General features: G+C 40.8%; 1 protein-coding gene across 1 annotated transcript; it reads right to left on the reverse strand.

The window, feature by feature from the left end:
* Positions 1-277: 277 nt before the first annotated feature.
* On the reverse strand, positions 278-15,653 carry zmp:0000000896 (caspase recruitment domain-containing protein 11). The gene is made up of 24 exons (XM_087839614.1): positions 15,513-15,653; positions 12,120-12,365; positions 10,810-10,943; positions 9,488-9,678; positions 8,886-9,024; positions 7,152-7,322; positions 6,917-7,036; positions 6,696-6,821; positions 6,398-6,577; positions 6,194-6,298; positions 5,777-5,813; positions 5,562-5,599; positions 5,386-5,474; positions 5,256-5,302; positions 4,999-5,119; positions 4,080-4,257; positions 3,806-3,929; positions 3,440-3,680; positions 3,157-3,226; positions 2,934-3,036; positions 2,659-2,817; positions 2,451-2,563; positions 1,556-1,671; positions 278-1,324 (listed from the first exon to the last, which is right to left on the reverse strand). Exons 1-24 carry the CDS (start codon positions 15,517-15,519, stop codon positions 1,117-1,119), a joined length of 3,063 nt encoding a protein of 1,020 aa, XP_087695740.1. The 5' UTR covers positions 15,520-15,653; the 3' UTR covers positions 278-1,116.
* Between the last annotated feature and the right edge of the window lie 7,205 nt (positions 15,654-22,858).

The following is a 22,858-nucleotide window of genomic DNA, read 5'->3' on the forward strand; positions in this document are numbered from 1 at the left end:
CATTACTGCTCAGATTTACACCTAAGGTCAACAAACTCAACACAGAAAGATCCCCCAGCAGGGTTAAAACCCAGGATCCTCTTCCTGTGAGCCCACAGTGCTGACCACGCTAGCACCGTTTTGCACACTGTATTATGTCACATTTAATGCCATCGTATATATATATATATTTCAGCATTTCAATAATTAAAGAAAAAGCAAATCACTTTAGACACGAGTGAAATTTAATTCATTTATTTTTTTAAAATGGATACAAATAGCAGTTAAAAAGAGTACACTATAGCAGAGAAATGCAGTACTCCCCGACTAGTCAAAAACAATCCACTTAAAATGATCAAAAAATGCACAGTTTGTGTTTTAAAATGTGTTCACATAAAGTCACATTGTTTAACACTTAAATATGATATGTATAGTTGTTTAGTGTCCATGCTAGAAGACATTTGAGCAGTTAAACCTATTGTTTCAGGCTCTTTGCTTTGCATTCAGTTCAGTTTGCAGTACATTCAGATTGAAATACAATAATGAATCCACTCTGTCTAAACTCGACACCTTAATGGAGCGTTCATTATTTCACTTCAAATGAAAAAAGCTGAAGAAAACAGGCTGACATAAAATGTAACTGTCCAAACAAACACTGGCCTAGATATATAATGCACAGATAACATTGTATGGAAAAAAAGCTTCAGTTCCCTTAACCTACAACATCTGTCACACTTAATATTCTCACAGCTTCAGCTTTTCACTCAAAACATAATTAAATGACCCGTGGCCTAAATACCAAAAACTAGGCTCCTTGTGTTATTGAATATAGTTTTGAAGTACAGAAGTATTATAATAATAAAACCTTAAGTGTGGTAAGTTGAAGGGAAGATTGCAGTTTTAATGAGGTAAGTACATTTGTACTTACATGTACCTTCCTTGTGCGGCTCAAATAAGTTGCAGTTTTTTTTATTTATTCTAGCCAGTCCAGCTTGGCTATTATAGAGACCTATAATTATGAGAATTTCAAAATTATGTTAAAATGTATGTACACAAGCCTAGTGTGGGCTCCTTTGAAATTCTTAGTAGATACTGGCACATGCACTAGTGAATACATGGTACCACACACTCTGTCTTCTACTGCAGCCTATCCAGTTCAACCCAGACCATCGCCCTCTGCTGGCTGTGGATGTTGGTACGTAAAGCAGCCAGCAGCTCATCAGTGCAGCTCCAGGTGTTGGGCTCCAGGGTGTAGTAAAGCATGGGCAGTGTCTCCAGCTGCAGCTCCTCGGCGTGGCACAGCTCCTCCATCACACTGTCCTCCCCACAACGTGGAAAAAACTTTCTGTTTCAAGTGATGGATAAATAATCACCGAGTATCTAAGACATGACTTTTTCAAATATATGTATTTCAAGGTAAGAAATAATCACTCTAGAGAAGTTAAACACTCCTTACTCCACAAAGTGGATTGCCATTAAATACATACAAAGCTTGGATAAAGTACAGTAGTGCTGCTATGGTGAGACCAGAACTTACTGTAGCACTGAACTGAAAACTGCCTGTGTGTGCGCTTACCTCAGCTTCTTGTGTTTTTTGTTCTTGGGGCGAATATGGATGACGATGGGGTAAATCCCAAGTCTCAATAAGCCTTCAACACTGGACAAGCCCAGCTCGAGCAGGCAGTGTTTATCCTGAGACAAAGAGATGGCATCTGTTTATCTACAGCTCGTTTAAGGTCCCAACACACCATTTCCATCAGGTTCGGTCAGGACTTTGCCTGGGCCATTGCAAAACCTGCTGTGTTTGGTTTTCTACAAACGTGGTGCCTTCCATTATGACCAAACATCTCTGTATGTATACTGCCATACAACAAGCCATCCTTGTTTAGTCTTTTTTAAATCATGCTCTCATGAACTTTAACATTTAACACGCTAACTGAGGCCAGGTGAGTCTGAGATTGAGCACCTGGGATTTTAAATGTTTTTTTGCAGTTTTTCTGATCTTTGCACGATCTGACCTTGGGACGACTGTGGTTTTGTCTTAACAGAGTTCAACCTGCACACTTGCATGTTCAGGAGCAGCAAACTGCCAAAACATCTCCTTTTATAGAGGTGCTCACACTTGCTGATGATCAATTAATCAAGTGGATTTGATTAGCAGCTCCCGGCTGCTCCTTACTCTCTTAATTTCTCTAAATTTCCTCTTAATTCTTAATTATGGAAGCAGTAAGGGTGGACCTAGTTTTTTAAAGGATTTCAGAGTCCTGTGGAAATTTCTCCCCACGATTGTCGGTAATTGACTTTTATTGGTTACTTAATCGTCCTAAAAACAGCATTCTTCATTCTCCTTGAGGAAGACATTTAGTAGGATGGTTGTAAAGCAAAATGTGGTGACATTTTTGCATTTTTGTCTGGCAAAGCAAAAGCAACTTTTTGAAAACCACACCCCCAGAAAACACTGCTGACCTTACCTGGCTGATGACATCCTGTATTGACTGCAGCCTTATGCCAAGGGCCTTCTCTGGACTGCAAGAATCCAACAAGAATATTCTCTTGTCTTGTCTCTCTGAAGCTGGAATGGGCTCTGAAAATATTTAATGTATGATCAACAAATCAGCACCAAACTCTGTGCACTGTTGGGTCACTGCGAGTGGACAGGTCTGAGTGTTGTGCAGATACCTGGCTGGCAGGTGTTAAACTTTAATCCAGACTGTGCTGGTTGCAGGAGCTTCTCTATCAGACCACGGGACAGCAGAGACGGGGAGAAGATGACTGGCCGCTTGGTCTGAACCTGCACTGACTGTACTAAACTGTAAGGGATTAAGTGGTCCTCATGGCCTGACATGGCAAAAACAAGTACAAATACATCAACACAAAGTGTGCACATACACAAACAAGTCATTTATGACACAAACATGCTATTTCATTGAGGGAGCGACAGGGCTTCAACTTACGTTTGCTGAGCGTGTAAAGGACCTGCTGTGTGGAACCAATCCCACGGCAGTTTGGATCCACCGCTTTGACCAATCGTACACGGCCTGATGTTTTCTTTAAGAACTACGCAAAGAAAAATATACATCTTCCAATGAGGAAACGGGCAAAAACTGTAATATGAGGCACTTATAACCACAGTCGTTGTGCATGCTGATCATGTAATTTAAATATGCATCAACTTACCATCTTCTTCTTAGAGTCCTTTTGCTCCACTGACATTTTTCGTAACCTTATGAGTAACAACTGTTGAGCCCTGAAAGAGAAGTCGATATATTCTTAGTTATTTACACTAGTCACACAGCTATTTTGTTATCAATCTAAATTTATTCGCCAGTTTTGTAAATATATCTACCTTCTCTTATATGTACTTGAACTAAATAACACTGGCCTTGTGGAACTTTCGGGACTGAATTGTGCCTTTAAAATAATAATAAAGCAAAGTCACGTCAAAGTCTGACTGACATACCGGTTGTAGTTGGGCATGGATCCTGTCTGCAAATGCTTGGCTGTGCTCGGATCCACCAGGGAGCAGCGCCATTGGTATTTTCCATTGTACCTTGTATCTGTGACATGTATAATGTCATCACAAGAAACACCCAAAGATGGCGGGTCACCATGAGGCTCCATACTGAGATTAACACGCACATAGAAAGAGTCGGGACCCAAAAAAGTTGGCGATGAAACCTGCGAGGACAGGTTTGAGTACCCTGAGGATGAGAAAGCATGAGAGGGGGCACCTCAGCGTCACCTTTCTGCACCACGAGGGGAGATTTCAAGAGCAGACTGACCGACCTCATATGAATTTTTCAAACCTCTGAAGTAACAGACTCACCCTCTGGGTTGCTCTGGAATTTAAGTGTTGACGGCTCGGTCCACCACTGCAAAGAAAAGTGGGCCACCTCAGCAGTGCACTGACTCAGCAGCACAGTTCCCCCACCAAACAGGACTTGCTCCAGCTAAAAACAACAGGACAAAAACTGCATGTCATTCTACAGCCTCATTTTCATAGAAGCATAAGCACACACTTGTCCTTGTGGGACACGTATTTCCACAGCAACACATTAAAAGTGCTCATATATGATTTAATCGCATATGCAGACGCCCACCTCCAGCAGCTCACTGCCCTCCTTCAGTCCACATTGTTCAGCTGGGGAACCTGCTCTCACATGGCTGACAAATATCCCTGTTTGGCTTCCTCCAATGATGGTGATGTCATCGGCAAGACTTGCTCTCCCGTGCTTTGGAGAGGTTGGGGGACTTGGAGATGGTGAGCACTGTAGGTTCCTGAGAGATGGCAGAAGACCGTCAGCAGCAGTAAGGATGAAATTACATAACATTAGTCTGTGATGGCATTCACTTTTGTGCTCTTTACATTATGTTGTACACTATGACAAAAAATTGCACTTATATAATATTAATCACATTCAAAACTGTTTAAATTTTTATCATACAGTAATTATGTAATGAACTCAATTTTTTAATACCAAAAAGATAATAATAATAATAATAATAATAATAATAATAATAATAATAATAATAATAATAATAATAATAATAATAATAATAATCCACCAGGAGAAAATAAAATGAAGGACAAACCAGATACATTTCAAAGACATCTAAACATCTAAACCATGAAGTTTTTTTCTTCAATTGTTTAAATTTGAAAATTTTACTTCATGTGCTGGAAAGATTTTTTCTTTTGAAGCTGTAGATTGACATCTGCTCTTTTTCTTACCTCTGTTGGTTTGTTCTCGTCTGTTTGTTTACAATAAATAAAGTTATTTTTGAGTTGTGTAATGGTCTGTGGCCCAATATCCACAACATACCTCTGACAAAAGAAATGTTAATGCTCTTCTATACTAATGTTAATGTTAGGACCTTTTAGGACCATCATTCTTACCTACGAAGATTAAGAGATTGCACTGCAGAAATTAATATTACTTGTAATTAAGGAGGAAAAATGACAGTTTAACAGAGCTTTTACTGGTTTCAGTGACAGGCTTTAAAGCTGTAAGTTTGTACCTGGGCACTTTGGGACTGGGCTGCTGTGCAGAGACTATGGGCAGGTTGACCAGGTCAGGGGGGAAAAAATGAGACTGCAAGGAGCTCCACGAATCTGACAGAGAAGGCTCACTCTGCTCACCTGAAAACACCAGAGAGCCTTTTAATGCACACTTACATTTTTGTTATTATTAGATTGAACATGATTAATCACCAACACATTGATTAAAAAAAAAACAAAGATTGTGCTGGTTGTAAATGCAAAGAGTCAAATGTACCTGGAATGTTGTCATTCTCATCACTGCCCCATGAGTCCAAGTCAAACCTTGGTGGAAGCAAAACGAGGAAAATGGTAATCAACGTGAGAATAACGGGGAAAATTGCAGGGTGAAAAATATATGAACTCACTCTGTGTTGACTCGACGGTTGATGGAGTTCATGCAAGGAGGAAAGGGGAATGTGGAAAGGCGGTTTATTTCCTTTTCATTGGTTTCTGTCTGAGGGTGAGGAGGTAAACATAAAGATGCAGATCTTTAAAATCTTATTTTTATTATTTTTATTAAGAGCAGGGCTTTGATACTCACTGACAGCAAGAGGTTCTCCTCTGAGTTTGAACCAGAATCTGTGAATCAGCAGAAAAACACCCCGTTTACTTTAACCTAAAACACTTATTTGTGATAGGTGATGAAATCCCCCACCGACCTTCCTACTTTGTGTAAATGAAAAGTACAAAAGCAAAAGAATTTGCACAAAGAAACACTAGATAAGCATCATCCAGCTGCCAGTGTGGTTGACTTACCCTCTGAGTTTTCATTGGCTGGGCCACTAGAGGGCACCTGTGACACAGAAAAGATGACTCAGAGTATGAGCTGGCAGATAATGAGATGTAAGGTACAGGCACTAACATGCAAGGAGTTGCACAAGAATGCATTGCAACATTTCCTGCTCATAATAGGACCCCTTGCCTTGTCTAGCTGCAATGAAATGTTGCAGTCAGAAAGATGCATAGCACACAAACAGCATGAAAAAACAAGTTTTTATCCTGTGGGAATTCCTATGATATAAAATTACGTGGTGATTACACAGCAGTTAGGTCAGTAACGCCTGATTCGATTCCTTTTGATCTTAATTTAATCAAACAGGGCAGTTAAGATTCTGTTGTTATTGTAATTCTCATCATAATACCTAAACTACTGGTATTGACCGCAGCACTGACCTTTCTTAGTAACAGATTGGTTCTTCTAGGCTGCGGGCTCAGATCCAGGCCGGGGGAACAGCAGGGGCCAAAGCACTGTTCCTCACTACACAGAGACAGGTGGGACTGGGGGGCAGAGATGGAGGACAACACTTGCATTAAAAAGTTTCTGTAGAAGGCAGGGGAAGGTGAGCGCTGCCCTCATGACTTAGCGTTTGAACTCACACAGTGCAGGCAGGAGCTGTTTGGCTCCATTTTCTCCTGGCTCCTCTCCCTGTCTTTGTCCAGCTCTCTCTGCTGCTGCTCCAGGTTGGCCTGCAGCTCAGCAATGCGTTTACGCAGACGGTTCTTATCCAGCAGACAGTCGGTGTACTCAAGCTGCAGGCTGTCTCGACTGCGCAGGGCCTTGAGATGAGAGGACAGAAGTGCAGAAAGTGAATAGGTTGGTGATGTGTGAGGATAAGCCAGAGCAGCTAAAGTGACTGATGAACTCTTTGTGGTTAGACAGTGTGCTCTCACTAACCTGGTCTCTCTCCTTTTCCAGCTCCATGATTTGGTTGAAATAGGACACACTCCTCTTCTGCTCTGTCTCCCAGTCCAGCTGGAGAGTCCTCACCTTCAGCTGTAGCTGTTCGCACTGAGACTCCAACTGCAAGTACAGTCCAGAAAAGAAAGCATCATGAAGGAAAAGGTCATTATAATGTTATAATGTATTATATAATATGGTGGCAGACAACCTCTCACCTTGTCCCTTTGCTCTTCAGTGTTTTGGAGCTCGCTCTGTAGTTTGGTGATGATATCGCAGAACTCCTGTCTCTGCTCGGCAGCCTCCCTGCGGTCCTGCTTCAGGATATCCATCAGAGCCTGAGGTGAACCAAAACAAAATGAACACAGATAAAAAAAAAAAATACAACAAAGAATGATAACAGCTTAAAAAACATGATTTCAGATGATACACAATATGCAATCAAAAACATACAACGACTCCAGTGGGTGGGCTCGAGTTCCTCATCTGACTTCCTGTAGTCTCAGTTTTCTTAGGCAGGTTTTCTGGTAGAGCAGGTGTAGAACCAGTTACAGCTTTAGAGGCATCAGGGGCAGCACTTGTTTTTTTCTCTGCTGCTGCCAGCCTGGACTTCAGCTCCTCTACCTGCATGTATGAAGAACAAGCAAATAATAAGCATATCAATAACCTGCTAGCGTGGGACTCTTTTATATAATAATATCAGGAGCTAATATCAGCTGCTCCCTTATTGACAGTGGGTTACCACAGCAGGTCACGACAAATGTTTTTCCCCCCTGATATTGAACCAGGGATCTTTTGTTTTTCAGGCAAATATGTGAACAATAACACAAAGGTCCCACTGATGGCAGTATCTCTAAGTCTACAAATATTATCCATTAAGGGGACTTGTTACACTCGTAATCCACAACCAGTTCAAAAGGTGAGACCCAAGGAAAGTCACAAAGAAGACAAAATGAATATAATGCAAGATGATATTAGCAGTGCAAAGGTGGAGGTGTGTATATGAGGCAGGGGCATTGGCTATTTAAAAACGGGCATCTAGCCACGAAGGATGGAAAACTCACAGACAGGAAGGGAAATAGATAACGGTGTGACCTAACTGAGAATTAAAAAAATTAAAAAGGAAATGATGTCACTGAAACGTTTTAACCACTTGGTTCTTAAAATAGTCGTTTCTGCTTTTAGGTCAGCATGATGTGGGTCAAAGCGGGCATCCCTAATATGGTCACACAGATCAGGCTGGGAGCACTGAAGCCCCACCCACCGCTAAACAAACTCTGTGTTTACGAGGGACAGCAAACAGAAGTAAAGTGGCTTAAATGGTGTGTGGCCTTCAAAGGAGAGAAATCTTAAATGGCTTGTTTTAGACAGTAGACAGCAGCCGCTGGCAAAAAGATCCCACTTTGAGATATGAATGACTTTCAGTAAACAGCTGGAAATGAGCTTAAAGCTTTAAGGTGGAACATTTAAATGCAAAAACCAAAGAGAATTCCACAAGTTGCTTCTTTCAGAGTTTACGTTTCTGTGAAAATCTCTCAGTAATCTGAATTCAGAGGCTGGGACTCGGGATAAAAGTATAAGGTGTCAACTGGTCCACTGTGGCTCTTCAGAAGATGACAGGAAGGCCTATAGGGTGGGTGAACCTCTCTTGGTTTTGCCATTTTGGACTTAAAATAATAAGAAAAAACCCAGGGCTAAATAATGATGATTTTATTCTAATAAAAATATAGGATTTTAAAGATCATAGATAGACTGTAGATCATACACTGACTTGCTGCTATTAATATCGCCTTATTTTTACAGCCAGCTGGTTCATTCCTCAGTGGTTCTGTCAACATGTTGTAACAAATCCTGGGGTGGCTGATAACATCTGCCCCTGCTGGCTCGAGCCGCTTCATTGATCTCTTTTGCTGCATGCCATCCAAAGAAGTTTCGTTGCCTCAGGTGCTTTTATTTGTTCCCTTTTTTATGCCTTCAGACAACACATAACTTCCGAGAACAGCGCTTGTTTCTGTTATATGCATGGCAGCAAGAGGTATCAAAGTCGTATCAAAGCAAACAAAGCCCTTTCTGGCTGACATGGAGCACCTAAAACAGCAGCTTAAAAGTGAAATCAAACAGATGCAAAATGCAAGAGAACTAACATTAATATAAAAATATATTTTTCTTTCACCCAAACCAACTGACCTGACTCAGCAGTTCTCTCTCTCTGGTTGAGGCTTTGCCTTGATCCTCCAAGGCCCTGGAGTACTTCACAGCCTGCTCCAGGTGTCGGTCTTTCAGCTTTCCCAGCTCTCGACTGGCTAACTCCCAGTCTTGACGCAGCCTTGAGATCAAAAACCATCCAGATCACACATTTTCACTTTTTGTTACCAACTCGTTTTTCTACAAATGTAAAGATGAATTTTCGTGGCTCAACAATTTTAGATAACTCTGGAATTCGCAGAGGTGAAGATGTTGAGATTTGAATTTGGAGTGAACAGGATGGACAAGATTAGAAATGAACATCAGGGGGACAGACCAGATTAAGTGGTGCAAAGACAAAGTCACAGACATGAGGCTGGAGGACAAGACGAAATCCACAGAGGAAGCTCATAGATGTAGTGGAGGAAGACTCGCGGAGAGATGGTGTGTCAGAGGAAGATGCCACCACAACCAACATGTTTATTTTTTTATGTTTTTCTCAGTGTTTAAAATGATTTCTGCAGAATGAGAGTAAAACAGTTTGAAGAAAGTAACATGAAACGTTCATAAAAGTGTTTTTTTATTGTTCAAAAGTTGTTTAAAACCTTTCCAGCTGTAGTTTGTCGTGGCGTAACTCCTGAGCTTTACGCTCAGCGCGGCTTCGCTCCTCCTCCGCCATCCGGCAGCGCTGAGACAGGCGGCGTTCGCACATGCGGCTGTTTCGAAGCTGCTCCCTCAGTTTACGCACCTCCAGCAGCAGAAACTGAGTCAAACCCTCTGGACCTTCCTCATCTGTGTAGAAAGAGAGTCACACGTGGAGGTCATTACCATGGAAGGAGGGTATTGTGAATCAATGGAAATTGTAAACTGAATTGTGAGCCAGAGAAACTGGCTTTAATGTGTGGGGGGAAAGGACAAATACATGTTTATGTGTTGTGGTCGTCAGTAAATGGCACGCAAGAGAACATCAATGCCAAATGTGCAAATGTGTTCATTCTTTTCTCTGCTCTTGGGCAACATAATTGCTTTGTCAAATAATCATATGCTCACTTTCAAAGAAAGCGCTTATGTTCCAGTTGTTTGTTAACCATTTCTGTTGGTCAGCAATGAAAGTAAATCAGATGTGTTTGCGGATAAGATTCACATACGGCCCCCTTTTAAGTTTAAATGTCTTGGCTTTAATTTGGTTGTCAGTAAAGAAGAACTCATCGAACTCATCACTTTGGGCCAGGCTAGTTTTTGCAGTCCAGAGCTGAATTATGTGAAAATGAGTATATTCAACCATCGATGTTATTATCCTGTCATAGAGGTTCTCACAGCATCACTGTGAGAACCCCTATGACAGCTGGGATAGGTTCCTGGCTGCCATAGGGGTTAGATGTAAGGTACATCTGTCTGTCACAGGGCTAACAGAGAGAGATAGACAACCATTAAAGTTCAAAGTCACAGTTTAGAATCATCATTCAGCCCAATGTGCATGTTTTTGGACTGTGGGAGGAACTCAGAGTACCCGCCAAGTGGGTTAACACTTGGGACTGAATGACTGTGACGTGACAGACTAACCATTGCACTGCCTAAGTATAAACCTTAAATCCTTAAATGTAATCATCAAAATACTTTAGTAGTCTTCACAGACACTCAGATGCAAACATACAAACAGCAGTTGTTTTTAAAATTTATAGTGAATTAAGCTAAAATGCATTAAAAAAAAAACACACCCACAGTAATTTGAGTGTATAAGTTCATCATGAAATCTAGAATATCCCCATACATGGAACATTTTCCATGTCACGTAAATGCTTTGGGTGATTTTCCTTAAGCCTGAGTTACTTTAACTTTAAAGTTTTAATTTAAGGTTAATTTATGGTTAAGTCCCACTACTATGCCATTCTTCTTTCTATCCACAAAAAAATCTCTGCTTGCCTAGTATGAGGGAGCATCGGTGTGTTGGCTGTTGCCCGGTCAGCTGTGTGTACTGCTCTGGATGGTAAAACTCCAGTGACTCCATGAAGGCCTGAAGACCTCGCTGGCCCTGACCGCGCAGGATGTCCAGCAAACGGCCTTTTTGTGACAAATAGGGAACAGAAAACACAAGGTGAGTAACACTGCAAGTGTGGAATAATTTACTTTCCGTTGCATGACATTATACAGTGACAATGCTGAAAGATAAGTGCGATGACAAAAGGTCAGGTTAGGGTAAAGCAGCACATTTAACTAACAGATTAAAGAGTCTCAGCACAAGAATGCTACCTCTTTGATGTATGTGTCATTACCTCTGTAGTTACATGCTGTTGGTATTTCAAACACGACAATGATAAAAGACTGAAACAACAAAATTCTCCGGGGGTTGGACCAGGTGTTTGCCTTCAGTGTCTCTTAATTTACAACATACCTTTCATCTTTATCCTCATCCTTCTCTCTGCGTGCCTCGACTTAGCAATGAAGTTCCTGCTTTTTTCTCTCACTGGAGCATTTATTCAGTTTTCCTGTTTCTAACTGATGAATTGTTAGACAAACATTCACATCTAATGTTTAACCCACTTCTTATAGTCTTTTAAGACTGCAGCTCAGCGTCAAATGAGTAATCACGTGTTTGCTTAAATTTCAGTGCTCTGACACCATTGAAACGATGCTGACGCACAGATGTCACTTTGATTCTAAAGAAAACCTGAAAATGACAATTTATGAATCATTTCCTCAAGGCGTCGCTCGCACTGAGACTTCAAATGTATTTAATTATATCTCAGTTACAATCATTTAACGGGCCAAATTACAACATCTGGGTTTCCCTGAGCAACAGAGAAAGGCCCAGTGTTATGTTACACTCCCACGAACTGTAGTAGACCATTGCTGGTTGTGACTAAAGCTTGGATTACTGCACTTTCAGCTGTGGCAGTACAAGTCTGTACAAGCGGATTAAGAAAGAAAACTATAGGAAGCGTGGGATGTGACCTATATATATATATAAGATATGACCTCATATATATACGCCCAATAACAAGTTATTGGGCGTCGCACTGACTGCGGAGGATGTACGCTGATGGTTTTGCTGGGTGAGTGCACTGTTGAAAGCTACAGTACTTCTGAACCCCTGTGGTATGGCATGTTCGTATCGTTCTGAAGCATCACAGTGCTAACTAACACAGCAGTAACACACTATCTTTTCCTCATGTCTCTATAAATCTGTAGGTGCTGATCACTGATTTGACTTTTCAGCCGAGCTCTTCTTCCTCTCACCAGCTTTGCTGATGCGCAGGGGGTACTGCGTGGAGTTGAGCACCTCATCTTCATCCTGCTCGTCGATGACCTTGCACTGGCGCAGGTACGGCGTGAGTTTTGCCGGGTTGAGGATCCGCGTGAGCTTGTGCCGTACTCCCTCCACGCGGTCCCACAGCTCCTCGCAGCGCTCCTCTGACCACGAGGGAGAAGCTTGTGGTTCCTCCTGAGCGATGTCGTCCTCCTCCTCCATCCAGACGGTGACACCTGCACACGACCAAAAAAACGTATCAGTTCAGAAAAGCGCCTGGTCTGGAAAGATAAAACAATGTCCCTCAGTTCATGTTTTTTTCCATTTACCGAAAATATGCTTGTTGCCTTGGGCCTTGCTCATCTCCCACTTCAACTTTACGAGCCAGATTTCCAGACATGTCCTATGTCCACTCCCAGACTAAATATTTTCCCAAGCAGAATTCCCCTTTGTGAATTTGTTTTTGTCTGACCCCTCTTATCTGTATTCCTTCAAACATCAAAGTAGGTCAAACATTGTGTCATTTATGCGCTTTCTAAACATTAACGATCTGTTTTTAACAGATAATAATAAAAAAAAACTTTTGAGAGCAAGTTTAATATACTTTCATGCCATAATTCACTGTGCCTCACACTGAAAGGCTATAAATTCCTGGTAGGATTACTGGATTAATCTGCTGCATAGCGAGGAAATGAGATGGGGCTCCTTTACTTAGAAGAGTCTACTCACTACAAAACAGCCTGACAAGACTGTTGTGGAACTGAGTCTCCAAAAAAAGACTAAAGAGACAAAGAGAAACTGATTTGATGAAGTAAGCGAACAGGAACTTCAACATAACAAATCAGAAGTAGTTAAATTGTTGTAGAGCAAAGGGTCTGCTGTTGAAGTAGCGGGGAGGACTCCGAATCATGGGCTCAGAGGACAGGAATGCAAAGATAGGTGTGACTCATATTGCACATCAACAAACACTCCAGGGGACCACAGACAAAAGCTTTCTCAGCCTGATTCACTTCACGAGACAAGGGGAGAAAGTGAATAGAAACCGTCACACAGAATTCCTCAATATTAAAGAAGAGACAACATAAAGGGCGGTGATTCAGTTATCAGTGAACTATAAAGTACGAAAATCTACCGTAAGGCCCCCAAACGCTGCATGGATCGCAGACATATGTCATTTTTGTTGGTGGGGCAAATATAGTGGTTTATATTTCCAGGAAGGCCAACAAACTGATCCATTACAAAAAAGAGAGATTTTTTCCCATATTGATGCCTGAGTGATAATGTCAGTTCCTGCCACTCTGTGCAGGTGATCAAAGCAGTCTGAGGTAACAGGCAGGTTCAGGCAGGCTTGGGTGATCTGGAATCTCTGCTATTACCCATAAACAGTCTATCAAGGCTTTGTTTTCATGGGATTACGAAGCAACTCCTTACACTCAAAGAAAACAAATACTGGATAGTCAATAGCTGTAGGAAGCAGTTCATCTGCACTGCTAACCAAAGACCTGTTTTATATTCAGAGTAAATAAAAATAGCGGCACACAGTAACACCAATAAGATAAAATTAAGTATCGTTTGGTTCAATGAGAAGATTATGCTTGAAACCTGTTTATCAAAGGGTTCATCTCCATATCTTTCAGTAAATTTCATTTATTGTTTGTTTTGGAAATGTGATACACCCCCACACCTTCTGTAAAGTGCAAAAGTCTTGAGTCAACCCTGATTTTTTATATTTTGCAAGGACTCAGACTTTCCTGTAAATATAAAAAGCAGTCTTGATCAATGTTTCTTGAAGCTTTCTGAAGCTTTTTCAAAGTTTTTCTTTCTTTCTTTGGCCGCTTTCCCCACTTGTTTTCAGTCCAGTGTTTGTACCTGACAATTTTCAGGGGAGTATTATTTTTTGTTTGTTAAGCTGCTTAACGCTGACCTTCGAAGCATTCAGGCTAACTCGAGGGATGAAACAGTGTTTGTTGTGTCTACAGATAAAAGAAAATTTGGCAACGAGCCAATTTAAAGTTGTATCTTGAGGCTTTTTTACTTTTTTACTTTTTTACTAGAAGTTTGTTCCCATTTGTTTTTTGAATCTATGAAAAATGTCAAAGACAAAAAGACAACACAGTCTGACAGCCAAGAAGTACTACTCTAAAGAGCTAAAGAGCCATTAGCCGGAAACTTGGGATATCTCGGCAGTATGTGCTGTGTGTGGTGTGCAGTGTGTCCATAAAAAACTGCAGAAGTAGATAAAAAAAAAGAAAAACTGGCAGGCCTACAAAACCATTTAAAGCAGATGAACAGTACCTGGAAGTCCTGCTGTTAAAAGTCCCAACACAGGACCTGAAAGATGCAACTGGCCCTTCCGTTGATCCATGGACTGTAACAGACCGCTGAAGCCTAACCAAAAATGATCTCAGTAGAAGGCTTACTGTAACAAAGTCATTCTTAATGAAGGGGAATAAAGGCCGAGGTAGCCAAAGTACAGAAGAACTGCAATGAAAGCAGGTCTTATGAAGTGATGTATCCAAGTTAGAAATTTTTGGCTAATCGTCTGTAAGTTTGGAGAAGATCAGGAAAGAGGTACAAAAGTGAGTTTATAAATCTATCAGTAAAACACGTGGAGACTCTGTCAGTCAGTGGTGATCCTCCCTGAATTGATAGAATTATGAATGCAGAATAGTGGAGTAGCATTTGATTAGAAACAATTTCATTTTTTGGCGAGAATAAATGATGCCAAACAGACTGCCAATACAGTAAAAGTGTAAATGGAAAAAACACACTGTTGAGTCTGGAATAATCTGGATTATTCCTGAAGAACAAGAAATCTGATTGAAGGTGGTCATAACAAATATTGACTTTCAAGTATGTTATAATTATACAGACTCCGTTTTTGCCTTATACTGTATTTCCATTTATGTTTGCATATTTTTTAAACTGCTGTAACCATTTTCAGTTTTCCAATTAAAACATAAAGCAATAAGGAGAGACTCTGTCGGACTTTGGGAAAATCCCTAGTTTGTATTTGAAATGACTAAAAATATACTAGAAGTTTTCATAAATCACTATGGTCTGAAATTATTTTGTTGCAAGAAACTGGCCTTAAAAAAATCAAAAATAAATAAATAAACTTGCAGAGACTGTCACTGCAGCTGTTAATACTTCAGCAGTTGTTATGCTTGTTTACAGAAATCAGACATAAAAGCGTACCACTGATAATAAACCAGTAACAGCAGCACATTCCTGCTGCCCGGTAACACCTGTTTATTCGGTTAATGATTGCTAGAAAAGTCTGGTAACCTGTTACTAGTAACACCGTTCAAGCTAATCAAGCTAAAAAATTACGCTAAACAGCGACTAAAAATCTGTTACTTTAATCTTAAATGTTGACTCACCACTCATAATTTTCTCCTGTGAATCTGAGTCCCAGTAAACCGCACTGCGATCAAGTCTTTACATCCCAGTCAGGTCCACAAACAGAGCCGGGGAGCGCACGATACACGCTCGCACACCTTTGCGCACTCTGCTCCAGTTCCTCCACCCTCAACCACAACATCCAATTGTCAGGCAAGAGGAAGGAGGGAAAAGTCCCACTCCTCTCCAAATCACGGCGGATTTCCTTATCGGGACTTCACCGCGATATATGATGTCAGTGTAGCAGAGGCCGGAGGCACTAGATGGCGCTTTCAACTAATGCTCGTCCACACACACACACACACACACACACACACACACACACACACACACACACACACACACAGCTGTCACGTATAAGCTCCGCATTTCACACTTTCCACGGCTGTCAGATGGAAAAATTAGACCGTCTACCTTCGGTTCTCACTGCTGCGTCAAATTGTTAGTTGCCACGCAATTGTCATAAAGAAAACAGTAGTCATTAACACTGTGAATCATCCGCCAGGTGCTACAAGAGTAAAAGAAAATACAAACAAACCTGCTACCTTTTAAAACTACAGAGGAGACGGTTGTTATTGCAGGTTAGTCACCATGACAAGGGACACCTGAGAGAGCATTTTGCCCAAAATACAGTGACGCACAGTTTCATTCTCAGACTTTTTTCAGACTTTTGTTTGGGCTTGTCCTCGGTATCTTCCAAATCTCTTAGTAAATATAGTCTAATGAATCAGGGTTTCAAATAAGTGGGAACCCTGACTCATCCATCCAGGAAGAAAATAGGTAACAAGCCTGTGGAAGGTGTGGAGGTGTGGAAAATCAGTGTGTGGATAGGTGGCAATTACCAGTCATATATAAGGAAGTAGAGGAGCAGTAAAATACTTTATGACATCTGTGTTCGTTTCCCCTTTAAACTAAATTTAAGTACATCTTTAATATGTATGACATAAACAAAACATATGGTTATAAAGCCACCCATAGACCCGTTTCTTTTTCAGGGCAGCTAACACTTAAAGTGGGCTCACTCAGGGATTGTCATGTGAAATGAGTCCTTCAGTTACAGTATAATTCAGAGAGGAAATGCAGGGGGGCAGCAGAAGAAGGTCATTTTCCGTCCCCAGTTCTGGGCTTGGGGTCTCTGTGGTCCTGCTGAGAGACAGCGTGGGTTAATGCAGACAGGGGATTGTAAATGAGATACTAAAATATGCATTCATACACCCATACATTACAGGAAGCTAGGTGGGGAAACAGAGTATAGCTCAGCTTCCTCCCTCTATTTTTTATCTTCTGGTGTATCATTTTTCTTTGACTTTCAGTTTCACCCGTCTGTACTTATAGCTCAAAAAGTCATATCTTGCCTCTGCCTGTCTGCCTTCCTGACCCCCTCTTTTGTGCCCCCTCTTGCCCACTCTTTTATCTTCTCTATTCTTCCCTTTTCTCTTTCACTTTGCCTTACTGTCTGTCATCAGCTTTCTTCTTCAGACAGCCCAATCCATTCCCCTAACGCTCGGTTCAGGCCTTGGCCTGCGGCGTGAGGGAGGGCTGCAGTGAATGAGCATTCCTGTTGTTTCTGAGGTGACAGCGGCACAGAGGAGCCATTGAAGACGGCACCGGACCCCACAGTTTGTTCATGCCGGAATGTGTGATATTGTGGAAGTTCAGTCAGACAGAAATAGTCTGCACAGAGTTCCTACGTTCACTGCACATATTTAATTTTTCTTCTCTTTGACTTTTTCTTTTATGAATAAAAAAGTAAGTGCGTGCTTCAACATCTGAAAAGCAAAATGCACTATCGTGACCACAAGAATGCAGTATTACAACAACTTCAGCTAAAGCAAAAAGAACCCAGAACAGAATGAAAACATCTTAAAAATGCTGATTTCTGTTGGGTTCATCTGTGTTGTTCTTCTCCGCTCCTGCTCAGAACACAACAGGCCTCGCTCTTCACCCGGCAGCTGACCCCACCGATGACTCAAGGCTGGCGGCTGCACAGAATCACCCCTTTGTGTCCACAAAGAATGCATCTTTTCTGGCTTTTTTAGAAAACAGAGGCAGAGAAAGCGAGCTGCGGGGGCATGAGTAACGGAGACAGATTTAAATCTGATGACATGTGATTTATGCTTCCTTTGGCGGCAGAAGATTGTGACAGAAGATCCCCTGACTGATCAGGCTGCTGATAAGGGATACTTTAAGATAACGGTTATAAGTGAGAAATTAATATTAGGTTAATATTAAATGATGTGTAGCAACTATTCCCTACTGGTAAAGAGGAAGATAGATTTGTAAAAAAGCCTGATTAGATTCCCACGACCAAGAAATACACTTGATTTTCCTCTAATGTGGGAACTCCAGCATAGCTTAATGAGATCTTGTAAATATCCCACAGTTATATGCAATTTCCTGTTTAGCATGGAATCAACATCGATAATCACCAGAACATCAGAGTGAAGGAAGAAATTCTTAGCAAAGCAAACATCATGCCTAGAAAAACAATGTGTGGGATGACATCTGATAACCTTCTTGTTATGGTGGTATTTTTAATTGCCTTAAACTGACCTGCCTTTGTAAAATATTATTATATACAGTGTTGCTCAAAGGTCTTGTGCCACACATCATTTATATTTAGCTTCCAAGGAGCCAGACTTTGTTATACTTTATTAAAGGCATCTTGAGCAATAGTTCTCTGGGTTTCCTGAAAGTCTGTGACAGTTTTCTTTAGACATTTGCTGCTTTTCACTCATTTTTTAGTCCAGTCCTTGTACCTGACCATAAGTAAATAACCTGAGAAAGATTCAAGCTTAAAAATGGCACATCGAGGTGTGTACCAGTGTTGTGTCAACTTATCAAAAATATAACTTTTAGACACTTTGTAACTAGCAGCCTGTTAAAAATAATTTGTTCCCATTTCTTTAGTTGAATTTATGAAAAGTGCTAAAGATAATAGAAATTGAAATATTTCAATTCTCGTCACAAATGATGGACACAGAAAAGTACAGTCAGACTTTGATCCACTATGCAATACAATTTAGAACGTGTCTCATTCATTTGTCAGCACGACAGTGATACCAAACACACTGCCAGGGCAGTAAAAGCATACCGGGATAGAAAAACACACAATAAACACTGACATCATTCATTGATTGGCCTCCCCAGAGGTCGGACCTCAACATTATTAAAGCAACAAAACAAACGGCAGCCAGCATCTAAAGAAGAGCTTTGGATGTCCTTCAAGAAAGCTGGAGAACTATTCCTGAACACTACTTAAAGAATAGAGGTGCCAAATATATCAAACATTCACTTTCAAGCTCGTTAGAATTGTACAAACTCTATGTTTGCATATGTATTTCCATATATTTTTCCTGGCAAAATATAAATGACGGTTGGCTCTTTTGCCAGTATTGTAGTCACAACACAGTGCATAATCAATTTGGTGTCTCCTTCTTTATACAAATCATGCATTATTGGTCTTGGTCAGGCTGTTTTGCAGCTGCTGGAATGAAAGAAGAGGAAAATGTCTTTGGTTTGTAGTTGGGATTATACAACACAAACGGACGCACACATCTAGAGCTGTGTGAAAGGCATATATAAACTCTTAATGTACACTCTAGTAGTAAAAAAAGGTAGTTTAGTCCAAAAGTAACGTCAACCACTAAATGAAACCTTTCCCCCCACACTAAAACACGGCATCAATCATCCTTAATTGACCCATTATGCTCCTTAGAGTCTGTTTTCACATTTATATAAACCAACACAGACAAATATTCGCACACGCACACACAAACATCTTTGTGGTGCCAGTGAAAACTGGCGCCCCGGCCTGCTCCTCTTCCTGTCACTCTCCTTCCAGAGCAGTGAGGTTTGAGTAGAATTACAGGGTGTAACATGGCTGTCTAAATCTGAGCTTCACCACACATTTGAAATGCAGACACAGACAACTTTACAAACCGCTGCACATCAATTTTCAGATACGCAGTGTTAAAAAGGCATCTTTTGCTATAACCGCATGCTAAAAGTTGCCTTAGACAGAATCAGGATTATATAGTAATAAAATCGTCACAATACACATTATATATATTTTTCTGGTCTTTTTGGATTCCGCTCGTTTTTCTGAGTATTTAAGCTCACATGTCAACATGCCCGGTGTTATTTTCTGTGGCAGATCCTGCTTCTGTGCTTTATATAAAGTCGAAGAGGACAAAAGCAGAGATAGCATCTGGGTGTCATTGTTTGTTCAAAGGTTTGACAGATGCCACACCTGCTGCTGGGTCACATACCACTGGCTTTTTCATGTTAACTGGCATCAATGAAACTCACCAACAGGACAATCAACCCTCTTGGAAATGAAAGAAGTGAGCTGGACAGAGTATTAGTTGGGTTAAGTTATTCAGTAAGAATTCAAGAAGCCATCTAGTTGTTGCTCATAATCTTTTGACAAAATCACATTTCTGCTTTGTTTTCATGTCCAGCTCAGCATCTGGGTGTACGCTCTGAGCAGGAGCAACTATTTCTGTGAGAACAGTGGCTGGTTTCTCACCAGTGCTCCTAGGCACCGTCATCTGTCTCCACAGGCAGACATAAAGGGACAAGAGATTAACTCTTGCTGAGTCTTTGTATCTCTAATGATTCCTCCTGGCTTTTAAAAAGGTCATGCAATATCCCTGCACAAAACTGTGCCCTCACTTACTTATGCTGTTTTCTGTCACTGCAGAAGGTGAGAATAAATGAGCTGGAGTGTGGCTTCCTACAGAGCAAAGTAAAGCTTCATACATGCATGCACACTTTTTAGAAAATTGACAGACATGCAGCACACACATGCAAATTGAATTTTTGGACACTACGTGATGCAATGCATTGAAATGTCTTAAGAGATCTCAGTATTCCAGAGTCTTGTTTTTCTAAAGCAGACTGCAGAAACGCAACAATAATTGTGTGATACCCCACTCATATAAAACCTCACCACATTTTAAATCACCATTGTTATTAGGCATATTTTCAGTCTGATCTAAATTTATTTATTTCCTTTAAGACATAAATTAAGGTTCGAAAAGAGCTCAGCCGGGATAATTTGTTGACTTCTTTGTTTTTAACTGGTAAAAACTGGTTGAGGAAAAATGTTTTCTCAGGAACTGGTGAAAAAGCTGCTTTCTTTCCTTCTTTGTGGTTCTTCTTTTTTTAAAGTGTTTGTTTGTAAAACTTAACCACAAAACTATGAATTGCACAACCCCATGGCTTTTGCTGAAGAACTAAAGAGCAACGTCCCTGAACGTGGGAGGGGTAGATGTGTGGGTCAAATACTGGAATTTTGCCCTGGACACTGGGGTTCAACTTTAGCTCAAGCCAAATGTCAAGACTTACCAATTACTCCTCATTAGTCTCATATTTTTTTCTTTAGCTTTTAGCAACTCTAAAAAGAACCTGCAAAAGATCTGCATCATCATAAAAACACATCTGACTTGCCTCTCTGGGCTTCTCTTGGGGATTAAGTGGATCAACAGCTAAGAGGTAGATTACTTTGCAGGAAGAGTTTAACAAAATTCTGATGCAAAAATGCTGATGTGATGCAAAAGGTGAGAAACTTTTGGTTGCAAAGTTTCCAGGGAATGAGTCTCAGTATAATTATAGAATAGAATAAACAGATAATCTGCGTCAGACGTTATTGTCTTAAAAAACACCGCTCTCCTAAATTTAAACCCCGGTATCTAAAAACAAAGTGTTTCAGCATGCGTCTTTGTGTTCATGCCTGTTGTTTTATTGCAGCCTAGAAAGCACTGAGGATTTACTTTACAATACTCTATTGTCTCCGGGCCAACACTCAGCTTCCTGGCAGGCCTGAATCCATCCAAAACAGGAGCGTAGATCCAGCAAAGACACAGAGATCAGTTTCTTTTTTTGTCCCTTTTAAACCTTCCATATATCACCTTCAGAGTCTTCTACAAACGCACATCTGGGTTTGTGGAGATCAGTCTCTAAATCAGGAGCCAAGTGCAAAGTGAAATCACCCTTATATTTAATCATACCTAATTTGTTTAAATGTGTTTTTACTGGATGAGCTCATTACACTGACAGGCCGATGGCGATAGTGAGCCGTTAACTGCTAAATGAATTTCAGCATCTGAAAGGAGTTTTAGCTTCTTGGCGTCCTCTCTGATTTGCGAGAAAGCCATTTCCTGTGCAGAAAGCCTTCATCTGTCTGAGACTTCTCATCCTGTTTGACTAGCATTCCTTCCTCTTCACCCCCTTCTCTTTCCTCCTCTTTTTCCCACAAGCTTTGTGTGTGTTTTTTGGTCAGTTTGTCCTCTTTAATCCACGCTTGAGCCCATTCCTGCCATAACTTGCTTGTGCAACAAGAATTCAAAATGTGATCTCAAACACTTCTGAGCAGAGACAATATTTTCAGCACAATAGTTTATGGTGTCTGACTTCCTGTTATTGCTCACTCCCTCTGTCTTCTGTTTCTTTTTTTTTTCGCTGTTCATCAGAGAGCCGGTGATACTTGTCAGTGGGAGCTGCTCAACCACTCAGATTAACACAGCAGTGATGAAACCTCCTTGTCTCGTATCCGTCCACAGTACCGTCTCCCTTCATCGCATCTGCTTCTCTTCAAGCGCCTCCACTTTACCAACTTCATGTGAGCTATCAGCTTCTCTCCCACAGTTCTCCCCCTTTTTTTTATCTTGCTCTTTAACATTTGCAATGAGATCATATTTTGCAGGTTTCAAAATTATCTTTCATTGTCATATATACATCATAAGGTAATCAAATCAGACATCTGGGCTTCTGTTCATCCAGTCAAATCTCTAGACTTTTCTTTTTTTTCATTTCTGGGACTACAACAGCTGGTGTGAGTGATAAGTAGACATTAGTGGACCTACGGGGATAATTTAATCTCTGAATCTCGGTTTAAAAGAGCAAAACTAGTGAGAATAAGAAGCACCAAAACTCTTCTAAAAAGTCATATTAAAGAGTTTTGATGGATGTCAACTGAAGCAAAGGTTTAACAGATTTAAAGTAAAGAATTATTTTGTGTCTGCTGTGGATATATGTGTGAGATATGTGCTTTGTTAAAGAGCTGTTCACGCAGATATCCCACACAATCACACACCTACCTGCAAACAGATAGTTGCATGGCCACATAAGCTTGGCCACGAGTGTATTTTTTCACCTCAAAAAGCCACAAACCCACAGATGACATCTATGCATATATGAGGAAATCTGAATAAAGGTCAGGGTGTGTGCATGTGTGTGTGTATTTGCTGCACATATCAGGTTTTTGATAAAGAGTTACTGCTTCCTGCCCAAAGGCAGGGCCAAAGATGCAGATGAGTTCAGA

This window comes from Neolamprologus brichardi, chromosome 4 (genome assembly GCF_056152115.1).
Source record: "Neolamprologus brichardi isolate AB-2024 chromosome 4, ASM5615211v1, whole genome shotgun sequence".
Taxonomy (NCBI): Eukaryota; Metazoa; Chordata; class Actinopteri; order Cichliformes; family Cichlidae; genus Neolamprologus; species Neolamprologus brichardi.

Bases quoted from the DNA above. Each gene is read 5' to 3' on its own strand.
- zmp:0000000896 (XM_087839614.1), bottom strand. The intron at 9,025-9,487 runs GTTTTAAACAAC...TTTGATCTCAAG, and splicing joins GACAAACTACAGCTGGAAAG to GCTGCGTCAAGACTGGGAGT. The intron at 6,299-6,397 runs GTGAGTTCAAAC...TCTGCCCCCCAG, and splicing joins ACAGCTCCTGCCTGCACTGT to TCCCACCTGTCTCTGTGTAG.